General features: G+C 38.1%; 1 protein-coding gene across 13 annotated transcripts in view; it reads left to right on the top strand.

Annotated features, from left to right (window-relative positions):
- IL1R1 (interleukin 1 receptor type 1) overlaps nucleotides 1–23075 on the top strand; it is a 93847-nt gene extending 70772 nt beyond the window's left edge. For 11 of the 13 annotated variants that reach the window (XM_082357383.1, XM_082357377.1, XM_082357384.1 and 8 more), the window contains 9 exons: nucleotides 1854–2088; nucleotides 2188–2377; nucleotides 3153–3321; nucleotides 5265–5330; nucleotides 9423–9540; nucleotides 10269–10420; nucleotides 19302–19445; nucleotides 20172–20339; nucleotides 20874–23075. In XM_082357383.1, coding sequence (XP_082213509.1) covers nucleotides 1854–2088; nucleotides 2188–2377; nucleotides 3153–3321; nucleotides 5265–5330; nucleotides 9423–9540; nucleotides 10269–10420; nucleotides 19302–19445; nucleotides 20172–20339; nucleotides 20874–21292 — 1661 coding nt within the window. In that variant the 3' untranslated portion in view covers nucleotides 21293–23075. The remainder of the gene's footprint in view (nucleotides 1–1853; nucleotides 2089–2187; nucleotides 2378–3152; nucleotides 3322–5264; nucleotides 5331–9422; nucleotides 9541–10268; nucleotides 10421–19301; nucleotides 19446–20171; nucleotides 20340–20873) is intronic. The other 2 variants (XM_082357378.1, XM_082357381.1) reach the window with 2 other exon arrangements.
- Nucleotides 23076–23798: the final 723 nt, after the last annotated feature.

Here is a 23798-nt window from a genome sequence, read left to right as displayed (position 1 = left end):
CATTTTTCATCTAATACTATTTTCTTTCTTTCTATTAGGACTTCCTTACGTTTTTTGGCAGTACAGGTGTATTGGTGATAATTTTTATAGCTTTTATAAATATGAAAAGGTCTTTATTTTGCCTCTATTTCTGAAAGGTACTTTCCCTGGATATAGAATTCTAGGTAGATGCTTTTTTTTCTTTTAGTACTTATCTTTATTCGGCCCTCTTCTGGCTTGTATTGTTTCTGGCAAGAAAGCTACATCATTTTTGTCTTTGTTTGGTGTGCTTTTCTTCGTGCTTCTTATGCTTGGGGTTTATTGTGATTTTGGGGTCTGTGACTACATCATTTTCATAAAACCGTGAAAAATTTCAACTTGTATTTCTTCAAATATTTTTCCTGTTCAACCCATCTCTCCTGTTCTTCAGGGATTCTTATTACATGTATTGAAGTTGTCCTGCAGCTAACTAGAATCCTGTTTATTTCATTCTGTTATTTTTCTCTCTGTGTTTAGTTTTGAAGAGTTTCTAATGCTATATCTTGGAGTTCACTAAGCTTTTCTTCCTGCAGTGTCAAATCTGCCATTAATCACATCCATTTTTTTTTAAAGTCAGCATTGTAGTTTTCATCTCTAGGGGTTTGATTTAGGTTTTTAAAAATAATCTCTTTCATTTCTCTACTCAACATGCTTGATCTGGCCCCTTGAACAAGTGGAACACAGTGATAATAACTTTTAATTTTTTCCATCTATTCTATTATCTGTGTCATTTATGGGTCAGTTTTGATATGACTGATTTTTTTTCTCTTTATATTGGTTTTATTATGCTGTCTCTTTGCATGCCTAGTAATCTTTGATTGGATGCTAGATATTGTAGATTTTACCATGTTGGGCATTGGATATTTTTTTATTACTAAAAATGTTCTTGAGCTTTGTTCTTTTACAAGGGTGTTACTTGGAAATAGTTGATCCTTTTAGGTCTTGCTTTTAAGCTTTGTAAGTCAGGAGCAGAACAAGGTTTATTCTAGGCCTAACTTGCTCCATCTACTGAGACAAAACCCTTCTGGATTCTCTACCTGATGCCCCATGACTGATAAGATTGTCCATTCTGGCTGTTGAGAACAGCCACTATTCCCAGCATGTGTGTGCTCCGGGTATTATCCACTCTAATTCTTTTGGCAATTTTCACTCTGGCCTTGGGTAGCTTTCTTTCATGCTTCTGCTAATCGATACTCAGCTGAAAACTTGAGGGAGATTCTGCAGACCTCCAAAGCTTGCTTACTCTCTGTGTAGAGCTGTAATCTCTTTGGTACTCTGCCCTCCACTCTCTTGGTTTACCTGGATTCCCTGTTCCATCTCCTCAACTCAAGAGAGAACACTGGGTTTTGCCTGCATTTCCTCCCAGCAATGTCATGGCCTAGAATCACTCTCTACACAGTAATTTGGGAAAACCCTAGGGCTTGCCTCCTTTGTGTCCTTCATTCCCTGATGTTCGATGTCTTGAACATTGTTATTTCATATACTTTGTGCATTTTTTAGTTGTTCAGGTGGGAGGGTAAATGACGGTTATTCCATCTTTTTACTGAAGCAGCCATCTTTTCCTGCTACCTTATCCCCAATTTTTAGCTGAGTAAAGAGGGGAGGAGAGAGGTTAAATAACTTGCTCGAGGACACAAGTAGTAAGTGACATCCTGGATTTGGCTAGAAATCTTTTAGACTTCCAAGATGATTCCCTTAATCATAAGGCTACTAACACTCTCACGTATAACACAAATTAATGTATTTAATAATTGGTGTGTTTATACTTAGATATTACTTTAAGAAACGTTGACAAATTTCTTATAGAAATGACTTTCCCTTTCTCCCTTTTAAAGATAAATGTGAGGAACGTGAAGAGGAAGTTATTTTAGTTTCGTCTGCACATGAAATTGATGCTCGTTCATGTCCTCTTATCCTAAGTGAACACAAAGGCCCTATAATTTGGTATAAAAATGACGGCAAGACACCTGTATCTACGGAAAGAGACTCCAGGATTCATCAGCACAAAGATAAACTTTGGTTTGTTCCTGCTGAAGTAGAGGATTCAGGATATTACTACTGTGCAGTGAGGTAAGAAAGGAATTAATATGTTACAAACATGTGTTGTATGTACCTGCAATAGTTAAGGACCGAAAAATATTTTAATAAACCTATTTTGATTTATTTTAGCAATTCAACTTACTGCCTCAAAACTAAAATAGCTGCAGAGTTTGTACAGCATGAGCCTAACTTGTGTTACAATTCACAAGCCGTATTTACACAGAGACTACTGATTCCAGGAGATGGACAACTCGTATGTCCTTATTTGGATTTTTTCAAAGATGAAAACAATGAGTTACCCCAAATACAGTGGTATAAGGTAATTTTATATTACATATGGCATTCTACTCACCTAGCAAATAAAATAGTTTTTCTATCACAGACAATAGGATGAATCTGCAAAGCACTTTTTCATTTGGCGTATTATTTTGCTTTTGAGTGGTGAAATTTAATAGGATGTTTTTAAAAGGTTTGAAGACTGTACACATTTAATTTGCAGCTTAACTAAAAATATGTCATTTTTGTTTAATAAGGTAGAGTTGAGAAAAGTCTCGTAGGCATAAAAGATGTTTAAAGATAAGGATGATTATAAATTTAGGGTTTTTAAGAAATAACTATTTGTTACAAAGTATATTATTTTGTGTTTTATTACAAACATTAAGTGGTCCTTGGAGTACCTAGTGGTTTCTCTAACTGTCTGAAAGGTGATTGGCCAGCACTCCATGGAATACATCATATTCTGGTATCTTTGATCTACCCGGCTTCTTGAAGCTTACATGGACAATCATCTTGTAGAGGTTAAAAAATACAAAATAAATAATATCAGTGAAGAATGGAAGTATAGCATTACTAAGCAACTATAGTGTTAGCATTCTTTCCTCAAATGTGTTTCTCTTGCAAAGTAAGTTTGTCTTCACTTGTCTTCAAAGTGCAAGCCTCATAGGCATAAAAATGTAAGTCCTGGGAATGTAATTATGACTTTGCAAAAAAATGCAATATTAAAACTTGTATGCAGGGAACCTTTCTATTCCTATACGTACGAATATAAATATGAATAATTGGTTTTCAATACTTCTTCCTCTCCCTCTGTCTAGGATTGCAAACCTCTACTTCTTGACAATATAAACTTTGTTGGAATAGCAAATAAACTCATCGTCACGAATGTGACTACGGCGCATAATGGGCACTATACGTGTCATGCATCCTACGCACACTTGGGAAAGCAGTATCGTGTCAGCCGGGTGATAGAACTCATTACTCTAGGTGAGTCAGAGCTCCAATCCTAGGATTTTAAATCCAGGAAGGCCCAGAGACCATAAGTCTAATATCACCTTCATTGTCTATGGAGGGACTAAATCCAAGAGAAGCTTGATGACTTGCCAGAGGTCACCTGGCTTTAGTTAAGGTTTTGTTGTTACGTGCTATGTATGTGTTTCTCATTCCTACTTCAGAGGCAGTGCTGATCAAACAGACAAGGATGAGCTATGTGTTCCAGCTGAACTAGGAGGCACGTTCTTTGGCCTGGCTAGAGCTGCTTCTCTAGAGGGTTCTCTGGAGAAGCATTGGAGGAATGACAGTTCTGAGATCCCTCACTTGGGCAGTCTGAGTGTCTAGCAGTCATTGGCGTGATGGATGGATGCTAATGAACTTTGGAACAAGTTACACTCTTGTTAGATCTCTGTTAGTCCAGTCACTTAACTTCTCTAAGGCTGTTTCCTCCTCTGTAAGAAAATTCAAGCTTCCAAGCTTCTTGCAAAAGTGAGAGATCAAGTGTGCTCAGCTTGTGGTCCTGTGCCTGGGGCCAAACAGATGAGAAATGAGTAGGTGCATGATGATTATTCTTGTTAGTTTTCCTGAGGCTTCTATTAACCATATTTCATATTAAAAACTACAACAAAATAAAACCAAGGCACTCCTACAAGTTACCCGGGGATGGGCAGAATGCTCAACCTTTCTGTAAATACCAGGGTTTTCTAAGCTTTCAGTAAGATAAGAATAGAGTTAGTTTAACCAGGACTTTGAAAGTCAAAGCAGTCTCTCTCTATCAGTAATTACTCTGGAACAACAGGCATAAACAGGGACTATCCCAGGTAAACCCAGATTATGATCACTTTTCAGAGAGCTATGTTTTCTCAATTCTACAATAATTCATTTTTTTTCCAAAGGTTAACTTTATTGTCTCAGAATCAATTCCTCCCCTACATCCTACAAGCATCAGTGACTCGTACATTTCAGGAGTCCTTGGATCACAAGCATCCTGAGTTCCTGAGCAGCCCCTCTCTGGTCATTGTGTAGCTCTGATTTGTTTTTCTTGGGATACTGCAACCAGACCAGCAGACCAAATTTTAGGGAAAACAGGGCACTACAGAATTTCAAAAATAGGTCAAATGGGCTTTAAATACTTTCTGCCATCCTTTCTGATCCCTTACGTAGAAATAATATACTTAATCAGATGTGAGGTTGTATTTTGTTTTGTTTTCTTCTAAAGGTGGATTTATAAATATTTATTGGGCATCTACTATGTTTCAGGCACTGTTCTAGGTATACATTAGGGAACAAAGGAGACAGTATCCTGCCCTGATGGAGCTAACATTTTTTTTTTTTTTTTTGACTGTGGCAGAATGAATACTGGGCATTCAAATTCATAGTTTCTCAGGCTTGGCCCAAGATCAACTCTTGAAGCCAATCATCTTGTAAATAAAAGTCAGATTAATTTCTGGAGCTCCTTAGTATTTTTCTGCTTATTTTAATGAATTATGCCAAAATGTTTGGCGTTCTTCAATAATTGTGGCTTTCACTCTTGGGTCATTGTGAAAATTACTAATACAAGCAGGTCTAGCAATAGATGGCCTTCTGGTTAATTAATAATGCTCCATCCAGGGAAGTCCCTTTCCACAACGACTCGTTTTTCCTGAGTTGCATGAAGAGGGGCACTTGTCTGGAGACCCAGGGCCGGGTGATGTGTGTTTTTTTTTTGCAGCACCAAACTCTGGGTTCAGAAGGGCCAACTCTGTGAGTTTTGCTGTGGTCTCTGTGTCAGCCTCCTACCTTCACCTCTGGCCTTCTGTCTCCTGCTATATATGCTTTGGCCAGTAGAGGGAATATCAGGCAGATGCCTTGTAGTATATTGTTGGTATATTTTGCCAAGTGTGGTCATCACTTGAGATTCTGGTCTATAAGAGACCTTATGGATGTTTTTCTTTCAGTGAAATCCAGGAACAAGAGACCTGAGATCGTGAGTCCAGCTAATGAGACGATAGAAGTGGTCTTGGGTAAGTGGGCTACAATCAGGATATGCTGAAATCAGTATTTTTTGAACTCGAGATTAAGATAAACTGTACCTTTACTGCACACAACCTAAGCTGTTTAGTGGATATATCTAAAGTTAGAGGGAAAGTGGCACAGATTATGTCTTAAATGTTTTTCTTTGGATTTCTTGCCTCTTATGGCAAACATCTAGCCATGTGTGATTGGCCTACCCTTACTTTCCTATGGACACTTATTACTCGTGAAGGCATCAGCCGAAGACCAAGTTCAGGGACTTCCCTGGCAGTCCAGTGGTTAAGACTTCGCCTTCTAATGCAGGGGGTGCGGGTTCGATCCCGGGTTGGGGAACTAAGATCCTACATGCCTCGCAGCCAGAAAACCAAAACATAAAACAGAAGCAACTTCAACAGACTTTAAAAGTGGTCCACATCAAAAAAAATCTTAAAAAAAAAAAGAAAAACAAAGACAGACCAAGTTCAATAGGCCTAGGAATAAGAAATGTAATTTATTTGGTGCAGGATGGATTTCTTATGATCAGAGTTAAGCTTTTAGGTAGAAGAGTAGGACTACAGGCCAAAAAGACAGTTATTCTAGAAAATTATTTTTCCAAGTTAGTGATAATGTTCATTTCAAGAATAAAGATGTAACATGATAAGCATTCAGATCTAAGCTATGCAATACGATAGCCACGAGGCATGTGTGGCTACCTACATGTAAATTTAAATTAATTTATTTAGTTTAATTAAAAGTTAGTCCCTGAGTCAAGGGCTGAAGAGCGACATGTGATTAGTGACTACGTATGAGACAGCACAACCATAGAACATTTTTGCCAACGCTGAAAGTTCTGTTGGAAACCACTGGTCCAAACATAAAAACAGATTTTTTGTATCAGAGGATCAAAAATCAGGCTGGCAGATAGAATTCTGTAATAGTAACTGCGTGAAGACAAAGAACAATTGTACAGAGATTAGAAGGTCAAATTTGTGACCTCTGAATTCTGTACTTGGCCAAGTTGTTCTTCATGGTGGAAAGTAATATAAAGACATTCATAGATATAAACAAAGATGTGAAAACTTTAAATATTGTCCCATAGAATCCAGAGCAGTGTTTCAACCCTTTTTCCCCCATTATTGCTCCCCTGTAGCACCTAACAAGCCATTTGTTCCCTAATCCTCTTTACTTTCTCAGATATTTAATACCCAGATATGCACTATGGCACTTTGAAAGGCCACAAACCATTGCAATAGCTAAGCTTTTCTTGCTGTCCTCGCCAAGAAACACATATTGCCCTGTTGAGAAGGCATGCTGGAGGAATGTATACTTCAGAGCTCTAAAGCCTAGATTTGATCTACAGATCTAAAAATAAGTTTACATTAGGAAACAATAATTTTAATATATCACATTGATCACAGGCCTGATCACCGTGGCATATGTTTATCCTATAATCAGGCATTTATTTGATAAGATTTCATATTAATTACCAGTAAAATGACTTAGAAAAATAGGAATTGAGGGATACTTTCTGCACTTAATAACATCAATTCAAACCAATCGTCACCAACATTTTTAATGGTGAAACACTATATAGTGTTAAACCTTCTACAGGTCTAGGCCTTCTCATTGAAGTCAAGAACAAGACAAAGGTGCCCATATAACCAGTTTACTTAACATGTTCCAGAAGTGCCCACTAATGCAAAGATAAAAGAACCAAGGCATGCTGACTGTAGGGGAGAAAAGAACTGTAATATTTTCAGATCATGTAATTATGTACTTACAAATATTGTATTGGCCAGATATAAAATTAATATTCTAAAATATTAGACTTATTTAGCAAAAACCAAGAAAACAATGGGAAAAGAGATCCTATTTGCAACAGTAAATGCCATAGAGATGTCTATAAGATAGCTTAGCAAAACCTTTAAAAATTACATTGGATTTATAAGGAAGAAAAAACCAACCAAACAAAAACTCCACAAACTCTGACCTATAAGTCTCAAAAAACTGGGAGATTTAAAGCATACATTCTTAAAGGGATGGGGGGATGTTGTCTGCAATGGGGAGAAAACTGGTTCTTAGGAGGTGAAAAAATCTAAATCAATAGATATAGTGTATATCTGTGGTATTAAAAATTCATGGAGAGTTAGGCAACTGGGATTAAAAAAATACAAAAAAGCTCCAAAGGGAGCAATAATAAAAACAATCTCGAGAAACACAAATTTAAGAAAAACTGTAATAAGGATGTGTGTTTTTCCTATATGAAAAACTGGAAATTGTAAAGGTATGGACTTTCAACAGTAAGTTACAGATTTAATGGAATTCCAATAAAAATATGAATGGGCTTAAAAATTGGCAAGTGATACTGAAATTCACCTGGGAGAATAAAATGCTGAGATTACTAAGATAATACAGGGAAGAAAAGCTAAATGATATGAATATTTACCCTAAAACTGCAATAATTAAGAGTGTGGTACCCCTGGCGTCAGTATACACATTCAGATCAACCTAGAAAGTCCCAAATAATTATTTTATAATTCTTACATTACATAACAGATTAGTGAGGAAGAGATTTATTATTCAATAAGAGATTCTGGAATTATCAGTCAACTATTTGGATAAAAACATTAGGTTAAAGCTTTCTCTCATACCATACCCAAGTTATATTCTAGACAGATTAAAGAACTAAAACAGTCAAAACAACACAACAATGCAAACATCATATATACCTGAAAGAAAAAAGTACATGGAATATTTTCCTGATTTGATGGTAGAGAGAGCTTTTCAACAAAAAAAAAATAGTGAAAACAGATAGTATAAAACAATTGTAAATTTGGCCAAATAATAAAAATATATACACTAAAGAATTTCCATAAACAATAACAAAATGAAAAACTCTGAAAGATATTTGCAGTAGTTTTCATGTATGATAAAGAGTTACTATCCTTGATAAATAACGAGCTTCCATGCATCGTAAGGTTAATAATATGAGAATGCAGTTTAGTAATGGCCATTAGGAACAACAAGCAATTCTTTTTTAATTTATTTGTTCTATTTGTTTATTTTTGGCTGTGTTGGGTCTCCGTTGCTTCGCGTGGGCTTTTCTCTAGTTGCAGAGAGCAGGGGCTACTCTTCCTTGCAGTGCACAGGCTTCTCACTGCGTTGGCTTCTCTTGTTGCGGAGCACCAGCTCTAGGCACGTGGGCTTCAGTACTTGTGGCTTGCAGGCTCTAGAGCGTAGGCTCAGTAGTTGTGGCGCACAGGCTTAGTTGCTCCGCAGCATGTGGGATCTTCCCGGACCAGGGCTCGAACCCACATCCCCTGCATTGGCAGGCGGATTCTTAACTACTGTGCCACCAGGGAAGCCCATAACAAGCAATTCTTAAAAGAAAGGCAAATGAATACTAAGCTTATGAAAAACATGTTAATTCACCATGAGCTCAAGAAATGCAGATGAAAATTTAAATAGAATTTTTTTCTTCTCTCAGTTGGCAATGACTAACCAAAAACACTTGGTATCTGGGGCTTTTTGGGATAAATGACTCTTGCATACACTACTGGACAGAGTGCAGACTGGTATAGTCTCCCTTGGGACAGGGCGTTTGGCTTTTAAAAATACGTATCTCTTTTAACTCAATTTTTCCAGATTTTTATTCAGAGTAATACTTCAGGATATGTACAATGTTGATGTACAGGAACATTCATTGGAATGTTAATCACAATAATGGAAAATTAGAAACAAATTATGTTTAGCAATAGGAAAGGAATTCATCATAGTATGTCAGTATGATGGAATAGTAAACTGCCATGAAATAGCCTATTTTGGAAGGCTAATCACATGAGCCGAAATTCTCAATGTACAATTATTACAAATAGTAGACAATGACACCCCATTTTAAAAATTGCATACGTGCACAGACAGGTAAGGAATGAGATACGTAAAGTTACTAATAGTGCTTATCTCTCGGTGGTGGATATAAGGGCAATTTCTTCTTCTTTTTGCTTTCCTATAATTTAAAATTTTTGTTCAACAGTCATTTATTAATCTAGATAGATCAGGTAAAAGTCCATTAATGTTATGATTAAAAATACATTCTTTTGCAGGATCCTGGCTCCAGTTGATCTGCAATGTTACCGGCCAGTTGAGTAACTTTGTCTACTGGAGGTGGAATGGGTCAGCAATTAAGGAATATGAACCTATGATGATGGAAGAGTTTACATAGTAAGTATGCTAAGAGCCAGACATGCCATAGAGACATTTTGGTATTAAATTCCATGTCATACGTTATATAACCATTATGGTTGAATCTAGTGGCAGTGATCAAGTTGGTCATTGATTGGTCCTTAACCCTTTGCTGCCCATATTGAGTTTTGCTAAGCTCAGCAGGATTCATAAGATCTTGTCCAATGAAGGTGACAATACATGTCATCATGGTACAAATTCCAGACCACTTGGAAGGCTTTCTCTTAAATTCAGTTAAAAATGTTGCAGCATTCCCATGAAGCAATTGTCCTGAATTATCCTTCATGTCATTCCATTTTTAAAGTAGTTTAGAAAAGACTCATTAAGTGTGGCCGAAAACCAGGCACTCCCCTGCTCAGGTCTCTGATGGCGCCCTATTACTTCTTAGCATGACTTGCAAACCCTTTCCCATCTGTCCCAATCTACTCTTGTTTCATATATTCTTTGTGCCCCATGGAGACCAGAATGCCTATGTCCCCATTTTCCTTCTTGGAAGCTGGTAATTTTAATTTTATTTCTCTGTGCTACTGAGTCTTTTACTAACAGTGGTCTTAGGGCTATGAAATATCAGATCAGTCTTGCTAACAGCCTGATTCTTATACCTGTGCTTAGGGCTGGTGATTATTTCTGCTGTAACGATAAACCAGGGATGCTTATCGTGTCTATAATTGATGCCATTTATACAATTTTATTACTCTTTTGAACAGCGTGCAGAATCCTTTAAACAAAAGAAGGAGTACAGTCATCGCACGGCTTAATATTACAGCAGTGGAAAGTAAATTTTTTCTACATCCATTTATCTGTTTAGCCAAGAATACAGAAGGAAGGAGTACAGCATATATCCAATTAATACATCCAGGTAAACAACACAGCTGTTTATTTGAAGTGCAATTTTGTTTTCCTGTAGTAAGATTTCATGACCTTGAGGTTTACAATGCTATTTTCTCTGCCCAGAATGCTCTTAGATTCCTCTTAACCTGGGGACTGCCGTTCCTTTTTTACTTCTCAGCTGAACTATATCTTCTTCTAGGAGGTTTCTCTGTCCTGCTGCCTACTCTTAACCCATCTCTCTGCCCAAACAGATGAGGTGTTAGGGCCTCTGCTATGCATGTCCATATCTATCTTAGTTTTCTTTACTTGAATATAAATTCTGTGATGTTGCAGATAATTACTAATCATTCTATTTCCAGAGCTAATAGCAACTTAAGTCTTGTCATCCTCAGTACCTAATGAATATTTTTAGGTAAACTACTACATGATGAATGCACAGGGGAAGCCTAAATATCCACTTTCCAGACAGGATGTTAGAAGTTACTGGTTTTCATGAATTCTGTAATCAAACACAATATTGGCAGTATTTGTTTTCCTGCTCACTGATTGATTTTTCTGCCTCATTTATTCTGCCATTGATCCCTTCTAGTGTAGTTTTCATTTAAGTTATGGTATTCTTCAACTCTGGTTGCCTCTATATTTTCAAACTTTGTGTTAAAAACTTCTTATAGCTTTTTCCTCTGTGCATCCATTCTTTTCCCAAGTTCTTGGATCATCTTTACGATCATTATATTGAACTCTTTCTTGGGTAGATTGCCTATCTCCACTTCATTTAGTTGTTTTTCTGGGGTTTTATCTTGTTCCTTCGTCTGGAATGTATTCCTTTGCTGTCTCATTTTGTTAACTTTCTATTTGTATTTTTATGTATATGGAAGATTAGTTACGTTTCTTGGTCTTGGAGAAGTGGCCCTCTGTAGGGGATGTCCGATGTCAGTACACTCCCCTCTTGCTACCCAATGGCCTGGGACCAGCTGGTCCCAGGGTAGCTTCTGACCTGTTTGTGTACTCAGTTCCACAGGCTGTGGGATGATAGTTTTCTTGCTTCTGGTGGGTGAGGCTGGTTTAGGGGCTCATGCAGGCTTCCTGGTAGGAGGGGCCAGTGCCTGACCACTGGTGGGTGCCACTGGGGCTTGGCCCTCTGGGGGGCAGGGCCGTGTCAAGGGGAACATCTAGAGCTGGCTGTGGGCTCAGGAAGTCTTTAGGCAGCCTGTCTGATGACGGATGGGGCTGTGTTCCTGCCCTGGGTGGTCTTTTGGCCTGATGCACCCCAGCACTGGAGCCTACAGGCTGTTGCAAGAGGCCAGGTCTTGGTGCCAAAGACCCAAGCAGGATATCTGCCTCTATCAAGAGTTCACGTAGATGAACACTCCCAGATATGTCTGCCACCGGCTTTTATGATCCCAGAGAGAGCCACAGTTGCTGCCTGCCCAGCAGACCCTCCAAACCAGCAGGTAATGACTCCTATGTAGTCACTGCTTTTGCCCTGGGTTTTGGTGTGCACAAGACCTTGTGTGCCCTCCAAGAGTGGAATCTCTTTCCCCCAGTCCTGTGGAGCTCCTGCAGTGAAGCCCCATGGGCCTTCAAAGCCAAATGATCTGAGGGCTCTTCCTCCTGATGCCAGACTCCTAGGTGAGGGAGCCTGATGTAGGGCTCAGAGCTCTCATGCCTGTGGGAGAACTTCTGCAATATAATTATTTTCCAGTTTGTGGGTTGCCCACCTGGGTGGTATGGGATTTGATTATATTGCGAGTGTGCCCCTCATACCATCTCATCATGATCTCTTCTTTAACTCCTTGGATGTAGAATGTCGTTTTTGGTAGGTTCCAGTCTTTTATCGATGGTGGTTCAGCAGTTAGTTGTGATTTTGGTGTGCTCGTGAGAGGAGGTGAACTCAAGGTCCTTCTACTCTGCCATCTTGTGTTTCTTATTCTTAAAAGGCTTCAGTGATTCCTCATGGCCTACTGGATATTTCAAGCCTCTTACAGACTCTTTCAAGTGTTACTCAGCTTCCTCTCCCTCCTCATTTCACTGATACTCTGCAGCATTTGCCAACTCTCCTTAAAATTCTACTCTTTTCTTCTTGTACTTTCTCTTACTTCATTGTACCCTTATTTCCTTTGCTGCCTCCTTTTCTTTTTCATTGCACTAAAATTATTTTCCTCAAAATTTCACCATTAGTATTCCTTATTTGCTCCATTAATAGTTTGGTCTTGAGACCACTTATTTTCAGAATCATATAGGTTGCTTTTAAAAGTTCAGACCCATCGACCTACCATGGGGCTGCAAAATTAGATTAGGAAGACACAGTGGTGGAAGCCACTGCTACAGAACAGAAAAAAGAATGAAAAATATGAGGACAGTTTACAAGACCTTGGGGACAATGTCAAATGCACCAATATTTGCATTATAGGGGTCCCAGAAGGAGAAGAGAGAGAGAAAGGACCTGAGAAAATAATTGAAGGGATAATAGCTGAAATTTTCCCTAACATGGGAAAGGAAACAGTCACCCAATTCCAGGAAGCACAGAGAGTCCCATACAGGATTAAACCAAGGAGGAACATGCCGAGACACGTAGTAATCAAACTGACAAAAATTAATGATAAAGAGAAAATATTAAAAGCAACAAGGGAAAAGCAGAAAATAACATACAAGGGAAACCACATAAGCTTATCAGTTGGTTTTTCAGCAGAAACTCTCTAGGCCAGAAGGGAGTGGCACTGTATATTTACAATGATGTAATGGAAAAACCTACAACCAAGAATAATCTACACAGCAAGGTTATTCTTCAGATTTGATGGAGAAATCAAAAGCTTTACGGATAAGCAAAAGCTAAAAGAATTCAGTACCACCAAGCCAGCTTTACAAAACATGCTAAAGGAACTTCTATAAGCAGAAAAGGAAAGGCCACAACTAGAAACAAGAAAATTATGTAACAGGAAAGCTCACCAGTAAAGGAAAACATACAGTAAAGGCAGGAAATCATAGACACACAAAGATATGAAAACCAGTAATCATGAGAAGAAGAGAGTACAAATGCAGGATATTTAAAATGCATTTGAAATTAAGAGATCAGCAACTTAATACAATAATGTATATATATAGCCTGCTATACCAAGACCTCATGTTAACAACAAACCAAAAATCTACAATAGATATACACACAAAAAAGGAAACTAACACTATAGGTAGTCATCAAATCACAAGAGAAGAGAACAAAAGAGGAAAAGGAAAAAAAAAAGTCCTACCAAAACAAATCCAGAACAATTAACAAAATGGCAATAAGAACATACAGACTGCTGAATGGATACAAAAACAAGACCCATATATATGTATATCGTCTACCAGAGACCCACTTCAGATCTAGAGATATATACAGACTGAAACTGAGGGGATGGAAAAAGATATACCATGCAAATGGAAATCAAAAGAAAGCTGGTGTAGAAATTCTCATATCAGACAAAATAGACTTTAAAATAAAGACTGTTACAAGAGACAAAGAAGGACACTACATAATGATCAAGGGATCAATCCAAGAAGAAGATTTAACAATTGTAAATATATATGCACCTAGCATATAAGGAGCACCTCAATATATAAGGAGAATGTTATCAGATATAAAAGGAGAAATTGACAGTAAGGCAATAATAGTGGGGGACTTTAACACCCCACTTAGATCAATGGACAGATCATCCAGACTGAGCATCAAGCAGGAAACTCAGGCCTTAAATGGCACAGTAGACCAGATGGACTTAATTGATAATTATAAGAGCACTCCATCTGAAAGCAGGGAATACACATTCTTTTCAAGTGCACATGGAACATTCTCCAGGATAGATCACATGTTGGGCCACAAAGCAAGCCTTGGTAAATTTAAGAAAATGGAAATCATATCAAGCATTGTTTCCAACCACAACACTGTGAGATTAGAAATCAACTACAAGAAAAAAACTGCAAAAAAACACAAACGTGGAGGCTATATAATGTGCTACTAAAGAACCAATGGATCACCTGAAGAAATCAAAGAGGAAATAAGAAAAAAAAACCCTAGAGACAAATGAAAAAAACATGTCCATCCAAAACCTCTGGGATGCAGCAAAGGCAGTTCTAAGAGGGAAGTTTATAGTGATACAATCTTAGGAAACAGGAAAAATCTCAAATAACCTAATCTAATACCTAAAGTAACTAGAGGAAGAAGAACAAACAAAACCCAAAGTTAGTAGAAGGAAAGAAATCATAAAGATCAGAGTAGAAATAAAGAAAATTGATAAACCTTTAGCCAGACTCATCAAGAAAAAAGGGAGATGGCCCAAAGTAATAAAATTAGAAACAAAAAAGAAGTTACAAGTGACACTGCAGAAATACAGTGTCATAAGAGGATCATAAGAGACTACAACTAACTATATGCCAATAAAATGGACAACCTAAAAAGAAATGGACAAATTCGTAGAAAGGTACAGTCTCCCAAGACTGAAACAGGATGAAATAGAAAATATGAACAGACCAATTACAAGTACTGAAATTGAATCTGTGATTTTAAAACTCCCAACAAACAAAAGTTCAGGACCAGATGGCTTCACAGGCAAATCCTACCAAATATTTAGAGAAGAGTTAATGCCTATCCTTCTGAAACTATTCCAAAGAATTGCAGAGGAAGGAACACTTCCAAATGCATTCTATGAGGCCCCCATCACCCTGATACCAAAACCAGACAAAGATGCCACAAAAAAAGAAAATTACAGGCCAATATCAGTGATGAATATAAATGCAAACATCCTCAACAAATACTAGCAAACCAAATCCAACAATACATTAAAAGGATCATACACCATGATCAAATGGGATTTATCCCAGGGATGCAAGGGTTTTTCAGTATGCACAAATCAATGAGTGTGATACACCAGATTAACAAATTGAAGAATAAAAACCATATGATCATCTCAATAGATGCAGAAGAAGCTATTGACAAAATTCAACACCCATTTATGATAAAAACTCTCCAGAAAGTGGGCATAGAGGGAACATAACATAATAAAAGTCATATATGACAAACCCACAGCTAACATTATAATCAACACTGAAAAGCTGAAAGCATTTCCTCTAAGATTTCCTCAGGAACAGTACAAGGATGCCAGCTCTTGCCACTTTTATTCAACATAATTTTAGGATTCCTAGCCAGAGCAACCAGAGAAGAAAAAGAAATAAAAGGAAACCAAATTGGAAAAGAAGTAAAACTGTCACTGTTTGCAGATGACATGATACTATACATAGAAAATGCTAAAAATGCTACCAGAAAACTACTAGAGCTCATCAATGAATTTGGTAAAGTTGCAGGTTAGAAAATTAATACATAGAAATTTGTTGCATTTCTATACACTAACAATAGATCAGAAACAGAAATTAAGGAAACAATGCCATCTATCATCACATCAAAAAGAATAAAATACCTAGGAATAAACGTACCTAAGGAGGCAAAAGACCTGTACCCCGAAAACTATCAGACACTGATGAAAGAATTTGAAAATGACACAAACAGATGGAAAGATATACCATGTTCTTAGATTGGAAGAATCAATATTTTCAAACTGACCATATTACCCCAGGTAATCTACAGATTCAATGCAATCCCTATCAAACCACCAATGGCATTTTTCACAGAACTAGAACAAAAAAATTTTAAATCTCTATGGAAACACAAAAGAGCCTGAATAGCCAGAGCAATCTTGAGAAAGAAAAACAGCTGGAGGAATCAGGCTCTCTGGCTTCAGACTACACTGAAAAGCTACAATCATCAAAATAGTATGGTACTGTCACAAAAACAGAAATATAGATCAATGGAACAGGATAGAAAGCCCAGAAATAAACCCACACACCTGTGGTCAATTAAACAAAGGAAGCAATAATATACAGTGGAGAAAAGACAATCTCTTCAATAAGTGGTGCTGGGAAAACTGGACAGCTACATGTAAAAGAATGAAATTAGAACATTCTTTAGGGCTTCCCTGGTGGCGCAGTGGTTGAGAATCTGCCTGCCAATGCAGGGGACACGGGTTCAAGCCCTGGTCTGGGAAGATCCCACATGCCGCGGAGCAACTAGGCCCGTGAGCCACAATTACTGAGCCTGCGCATCTGGAGCCTGTGCTCCGCAACAAGAGAAGCCACGATAATGAGAGGCCCGCGCACCACGATGAAGAGTGGCCCCCACTTGCCACAACTAGAAAAAGCCCTCGCACAGAAACGAAGACCCAACACAGCCATAAATAAATAAATAATTTTTTAAAAAAAGAACATTCTTTAACACCCTATACAAAAATAAACTCAAAATGGATTAAAAACCTAAATGTAAGACCAGATACTATAAAACTCCTAGAGGAAAATATAGGCAGAACATTCTTTGACATAAATCACAGCAATATTTTTTCCAATCCATCTTCTAGGTAATGCCAATAAGAACAAAACCAAATGGGACCTAAGTAAACTTTAAAAGCTTTTGCACAGCAAATGAAACCATAAACAAAGTGAGAAGACGACCTATAGAATTGGAGGAATTATTTGCAAATGATGCATCCGACAAGGGATTAATCTCCAAAATACACAAATAGTCATACAACTCAATAATAATAATAAAAAAAACCCAAGCAAAAAATGTGCAGAAGCCTAAATAGACATTTTTCCAAAGAAGACATACAGATAGCCAACAGGCACATGAAAAAATGCTCAACATCACTAATTATTAGAGAAATGCAAATCAAAACTACAATGAGGTGTCACCTCATTCTTGTCAAAATGGCCATCATCAAAACATCTACAAATAATAAATGCTGGAGAGGGAATGGAGAAAAGGAAACCCTCATATGCTGTTGGTGAGAATGTAAATTGGTACAGCCACTATAGAGAACAGTATGGCAGTTCCTTAGAAAACTAAAAATAGAGTTACCGTATGATCCTGCAATCCCACTTCTGGGCATATATCCAGAGAAAACTACAATTCAAAAAGATACATGCACCCCAATGTTCCTAACAGCACTATTTAACAATGGAAGCAACCTAAATGTCTATCAACAGATGAATGGATAAAGAAGATGTGGTATATATTAGCGATAAAATGTTACTCTGCCATAAATAGAATAATTCCATTTGTAGCAACATGGATAGACCTAGAGATTATCATACTAAGTGAAGTAGACCAAACAGAGAAAGACAAATATATGATATCGCTTATATGTGGAATCTAAAAAAAAAAAGATACAAATAAACTTGTTTACAAAACAGAAATAGACTCACAAACATAGCAAACAAACTTATGGTTACCAAAGGGGAAGGGGGGGGGGATAAATTAGGAGTTTGGGATTAACATATACATACTAATATATATAAAATAGATAACCAACAAGAACATACTGTATAGCACAGGGAACTGTACTCAATATTTTGTAATAACCTATAAGGGGAAAAAATCTGAAAAAGAATATATATATATGCACAATATATATACATATCTAACTGAATTATATACATATTTGTATATATAACTAAATCACTTTGCTGTACACCTGAAACTAACATGACATTATAAATCAGCTATACTTCAATAAAAAAATCTTAAAGTGTTTGTGAAATATTTTAAGATAATTTGTAGTTGAATTAAAATACGGTATTTATGACTGTGTACATGGAAGAAAATCTAAAAGAACCTATGGACAAACTATTTGAATTAGTAAATGAATTTAGCACGATCACTAGTGTATATGTTTATATATAGTATTTCTATGTATTACTGCAAATACCAACAACAAATAGAAATTAAGTTTAAAAAATAACATTTACGGTAGCATCAAAAACTATCAAATATTCAGTATGTAGGAATAAATCCAGCAGCAGCTGTTCAAAATCTGTGATACAAACTAAAAATATATTATTGAGATAAATTAAAGACCTAATAGATGGAGGGATATACAATATCCATGGATTGAAAGACTGAAATACTCAGTATTATAAATATGTTAGCTCCCTTCAGATTAATCTATAGATTCAAAACAATTCCAATCAAAATCTCAGCAATATTTGTGCAGGTGTGGGTGTGCATTTGTGTGGGCATGTTGTTGTGGGCACGTTTATCCTAAAGGTCATATTGGAAATGTAAAGGGGCAAGACTAGTCAAGGTGGTCTTGAATAAAAACGACAAATCGGGAAGATTTACACTTCAGATATCATGATCTTGTTCAAAGCGACAGTAATTAAGACTGTAAATGTGAACTATCAATTGGGCCAATCGGATATCTTGAGTTCCACTTCATAGCCAGTTCAACTGCAGATGGATCAATGACTGAAATTGGAAAAGCAAAATAACAGAGCTTTCTGGTTGCCTCCTTGGCCCCTGACATTTAGAAGGCTCCTTCTTTCTCTACTCTCCTCCCCCTTACCTCTCCACATGACTCCTCTGCAGTCATCAGATGAATAACTAGCATGTGAAGCTGGGAGGATGTGGAAGTGTGAAACACTGTCTGGCATCCCTAAACCCTTTTCTCCTTTCCCCCTGTCTTCAGCTTTCTCCACCTGACTCTTCTACTTTTGTAGAACTTTTGTAGGCTTTTGAGTGACTCTGACTTTACTCATAGTCCTATGGAATGCTGTATCCTATGGTCTTTGGTATTTTTTCTATGTTATTACATACGACTTAGGTGAAAATTTAGTACAATGCACCTTAGTTTTATACAGTATCCATTCTCAATGACTTTGTACATTAGTATTCATTAATAAAAGATGATAATGAATGGGTTAATACTGTCTGGGATTTGGGATTACAGGCCAATCCCAAATATGGTTTCTCTGGGATGATAATATTTAATTTGCTATGCTCAATTTTTAAATTCTTTGGGTTCTAATATTTTTTCCCCTCTTTTCTGCTGTAGCCCCTGATTTCCAGACGCCCACAATTGGTGTATTTGTCATGTTAACATTGGTAATTACATGCTCTGTTTTCATCTATAAAGTCTTCAAGGTTGACATTGTGCTTTGGTACAGAGATTCTTTCTATGATTTTCTCCCAAAAAAAGGTACAATTTTGTATTCTATGCAGTATTTTCTTGTTGGGATAGTTAAGAGATGTAAAAGCTAACTAGGAGGGGTCTTATTTAAATTTTAAAATGAAATGTGGCATATACAAAATAACATAATTATACATAATTATAGTTTCTTAACCAAATAGACTGAATAGTATTATTTTCTAAGTTACTGCTCTGGTGTTCATAATGGTGGGATACACAGGCATTTAGAGCATCTGCTTATAAATCCAGTTATTCAGAAGCTGTGGCTGAGGACTTGCTCTGTGCTGGGTAGAACACAGATCACCCCATGATCTGCCATCAAATGGAAGAAATGATGTAATTTTCATGCATCAGGGAAGCACTCTCTCTTTTGTTTAAACCTCACAAAAAAATAACACTACACTAATAAATAAAAGGAAGAATGGATAGAATTCAGGGCTTAGACATTTGGGGAAGATGAGAACAGTGAGATAAGGATAGTTCCATACTGAGGGGTAAAGAATGTTTGCATATGAGGGGACCATCGAATAATATAAGAACTTTGTAGTAAAACAGAATAAATGTAAACTTGTAAGAGATGAACACTTTAAAAAGGCATTATACTTTTGGTGTTGTTGCTTCATACCATTGTACACAAAATTAGTAATTCACTATGAAATGCGTGTTTGCGATATTGACTTTACCAAATCTCGTTTTTTTTCTTTTGGTTCCAAATATATTGCATTTTCTCTTTAGCTTCAGATGGAAAGACGTATGATGCATACATACTATATCCAAAGACCCCTGGGGAAGGGTCCACCTCTAACTCAGATATTTTTGTGTTTAACGTCTTACCTGAGGTCTTGGAAAAACAGTGTGGATATAAGCTGTTCATCAGTGGCCGAGACGACTACGTTGGGGAAAGTATGTATGCAATGGAAAAAGTAATAGTCTTGTAAAACTAATTTAATTACTAAACTTGGGTTCCCTCTTTCTGGAAGACTGTGACCTGGGTGTACATATTTGACAATTTTAAGAGCCTCTTAAGTGGTGCATGATGACGATTTTCATATTAAATGCAAAGTGTTTACTTTTCTTATGTTCTGTTGGGGCAACAATTAACTAAGTTTTTTTCGTTTTGGAAAACTTAACTAGTTAGATCCAGTAGTTACTTTACAACTGATGGTAAAATAGGAGTGATACAGATCCAGTGGTTTAACAAGAAAGTTTATAAATTTCTACTTAAAGTACTCTGACCCCTGCATGAAATACTCACCTTTTGTGGGTCAGTTTTTGATCTATTCTATAAAATGAGAAACTCCTTCAATCTTAGGTAAGGCAAGAAAAAAGAGCATTAGGAGACATAGGCCATGGGGTGGGAAGAACCTTGAGGGGTTTTGGTTCTGGAGGGAATGATTGTAAGTTGAAAGTTTACTTGCTGTGCTTCGTGTTTTTCAGGCATTGTTGAGGTTGCTAATGAAACCATAAAGAAAAGCAGAAGACTGATCATCATTTTGGCCCAAGAAATATCAGGATTCTGCTGGCTGGGGAATTCATCTGAAGAGCAGATAGCCATGTACAACGCTCTCATTCAGGAAGGAATTAAAGTTGTCCTGCTGGAGCTAGAGAAAATCCCAGACTATGAGAAAATGCCAGAATCCATTAAATTCATTAAGCAGAAACAAGGGGCCATACGCTGGTCAGGGGACATTAGAGAAGGGTCGCAGTCTACGAACTCGAGGTTCTGGAAGAAGGTCAGGTACCACATGCCAGTCCAGCGGCAGCCGCCTTCAGCCAACCACAAGCTGCTGTCCCCGGCCACTCAGCTGGACTCTAAGGAGAAACGGCCACTGGAGGTCCACGTGCCCCTCGGGTAGCAGAGAAGCTTAGCCAAGAGTTCCTTGGTGACTCCTGTCTTCAGGCATTGCAGGCGGGGCTGGGCCTCACTGACTTGTACAGTCATACCACACACCTGTGTAGTCCCTTATCCCTGAGGTCACCTAGAATTGGATTGTTAAGGGAGCAGGATGTAGTGACAATTGCCCTGTGGCCAGGGCAACTCAGAGCAGAGGGCTTGGGAAGTCCTTTAACAAGACAGCAGATGCCCTGTCTGAATGTTTGAACTGCTGAGAAAAGGCACTGAGGCAGCGAACAAGAGGAATGAACATGCAGGAAATACCTTCTATAGACAGCTTTAGGAAGTCACCCACAGTCTGAGGGCAGGGCTGTGGCCCAGTCTGGGGACAGCAGGGTCACTGGTCCTTGAGCGGTTCTCTTGGACATTGCTGCAGGCACAGTGAGACCCGTACTTCCCAGGGAAATTAGACGCATTCTTGGAGAACTTTCCATTTGCCTTGCATTTCCCATACCCCTTGACAGCTGGCAGTCACTTTCCAAAGATGGAATTTCACTTCACAGACCTTTAAAACTGTCATTTCAATGAACAAAGGAATTCTCCAGTATTAGAAGGGTTTGCAATAACCTTAGCTTTCTGCAGGAGAGAGAGAATTTCAAGAGAAAGAGTTGCAAAGAATTGATCCACCTCTTAATGCCTTCCCCCTGGAATGACCATTCGGTTCTACCTTATTCTTCTGCATTTTACTTGACTCGTCCCTTCTTTGGAAGGACAACTTCCAAGTCACCTCCTCCTTATACTCTGTCATACACACACGGCCCCAGATGAACCAGCCTTCACGATGCTGCTCTGGTCTCATCCTGCCCTGACTAGAATACTTCCACCAGCTCTTCCTGGTTCAGGAGCTGAAGCCCACATTCTCCCACTAGCATCTCACCACCCCAACACAGCTGGACCCCTCTTGGTCCTGCTCTGCGAATCCCAAGTTGTGCACCTTCATACCTGCCCCCAGTGCCCCTCCATCTCTGCCTCTCCTTCCTGTCTCCTCTGACTGGAAATTCTCCTCACATTTTCTCCAGCTGACCAGAATTTTACTGAAACTCAAAATTTACTCCAAATCACTTCCTCCAAGAGATTTCCCCAAGAAACTGCCCTAAGGCACTTGGCTCTCTTTTTCTCAGTCTGATTGTACTTATTGTTGGCTGTCACTTTATGGGAAGTTTTTTCTGTCTCCAGCTAGGAGCCCTGCTCTCTGCAGGAGAGGTGTGGGTGTGTCTCTTTGTCGGAGGTGCCTTCAGAAGTAATTTGCACATATAACATAGATTTGTGTAGTGCTTTATTGTTTAAAAATGTCTGCAGATTATCTTATTTAATTTTTGAAAATCTCTTTTAAGGTTTCCTCTAACCTCTTCCTTTCAGGCCTTCCCCATTAATTAGATTTTACTGTATTATCTGATGGTAATTTTTTTGTTCTGGTCAGCCTAACTGTTTAAGTTTGCAAATGCAATGAAGTGTTTCATTTCCAGTCGTTAAAACTGGCTTAGCAGAATTTTTATTTTCCCCCTTCTGCCTCTATTTTATTTGCAATAAAAGAAAGGGTATTGAGCCATTTTTTCAATGATATTTTTGATAAATTATATTTGCACTGGTTAATGATGAAGGGTTATTTTTAAACTTGTTTGTATAATTCTGCAGCAGATACCAAATATTTTTATACAGTAAGATGCCAGATTCATGTACAGCACATATCATTGATCAATGGACTGTACTTATTTTCCAATAAAATTGTCAAAACCTGGTATTGACCGTTCTCCTTCTAATCTGTTTCTTTGCCGGCCCTCTCCTGAGTTTTCCTGCACACTCCCAGGCCCCATAGAGAGTGAGGACACCTTCTGCCTGGGGAGGTCAGAGACCATTAGCTAACCAATGAGGGCTGATTCCCCTTTGTAGCCTCAGCTGTACTCCATCTGTTTGCTTGCTCCTAAAATGGATTAAAATGTGAGTCTTCTTATGAACCCTTTACCAGTCCAAAAACTGATAAGGGCAACCACTATATAGACTTTTACATTTTCACAAGAAGGCCAAGACCCAGCTCTGCCCACCAGTGGGCAGACACTGGCCCCTCCCACCCAGAGGCATGAACAAGGCTCTAGACGAGCCTCACCCACCAGGGGGCAGACACCAGATGCAAGAAAACTACAGTCCTGCAGCCTGTGGATATGAGTCCCCAAGCACAGGTCAGAACCTACCCTGGGACCAGCTGGTCCCTGGCCCTTGGGTGAAGAAAGGGAGTGTACTGAAGGGACACACAGGACAATCCCTACAGAGGTCCACTTCTCCAAGTTTGAGAAACATAACTAACCTCCCACATACATAAAAATGCAAACAAATTTAGATGAAATGAGAAGGCAGAGAAATATGTTCCAGATGAAGGAACAAGATAAAACCCCAGAAGAACAACTAAGTGAAGTGGACATATGCAATGTACCCAAGAAATAGTTCAGAGTACTGATCATAAAGATGATCCA

This window comes from Balaenoptera borealis (assembly GCF_965194805.1).
Source record: "Balaenoptera borealis genome assembly, chromosome: 15".
Taxonomy (NCBI): domain Eukaryota; kingdom Metazoa; phylum Chordata; class Mammalia; order Artiodactyla; family Balaenopteridae; genus Balaenoptera; species Balaenoptera borealis.
The sequence above is the reverse complement of the archived record's forward strand: the minus strand, read 5'-3'. Positions and strand labels throughout refer to the sequence as shown.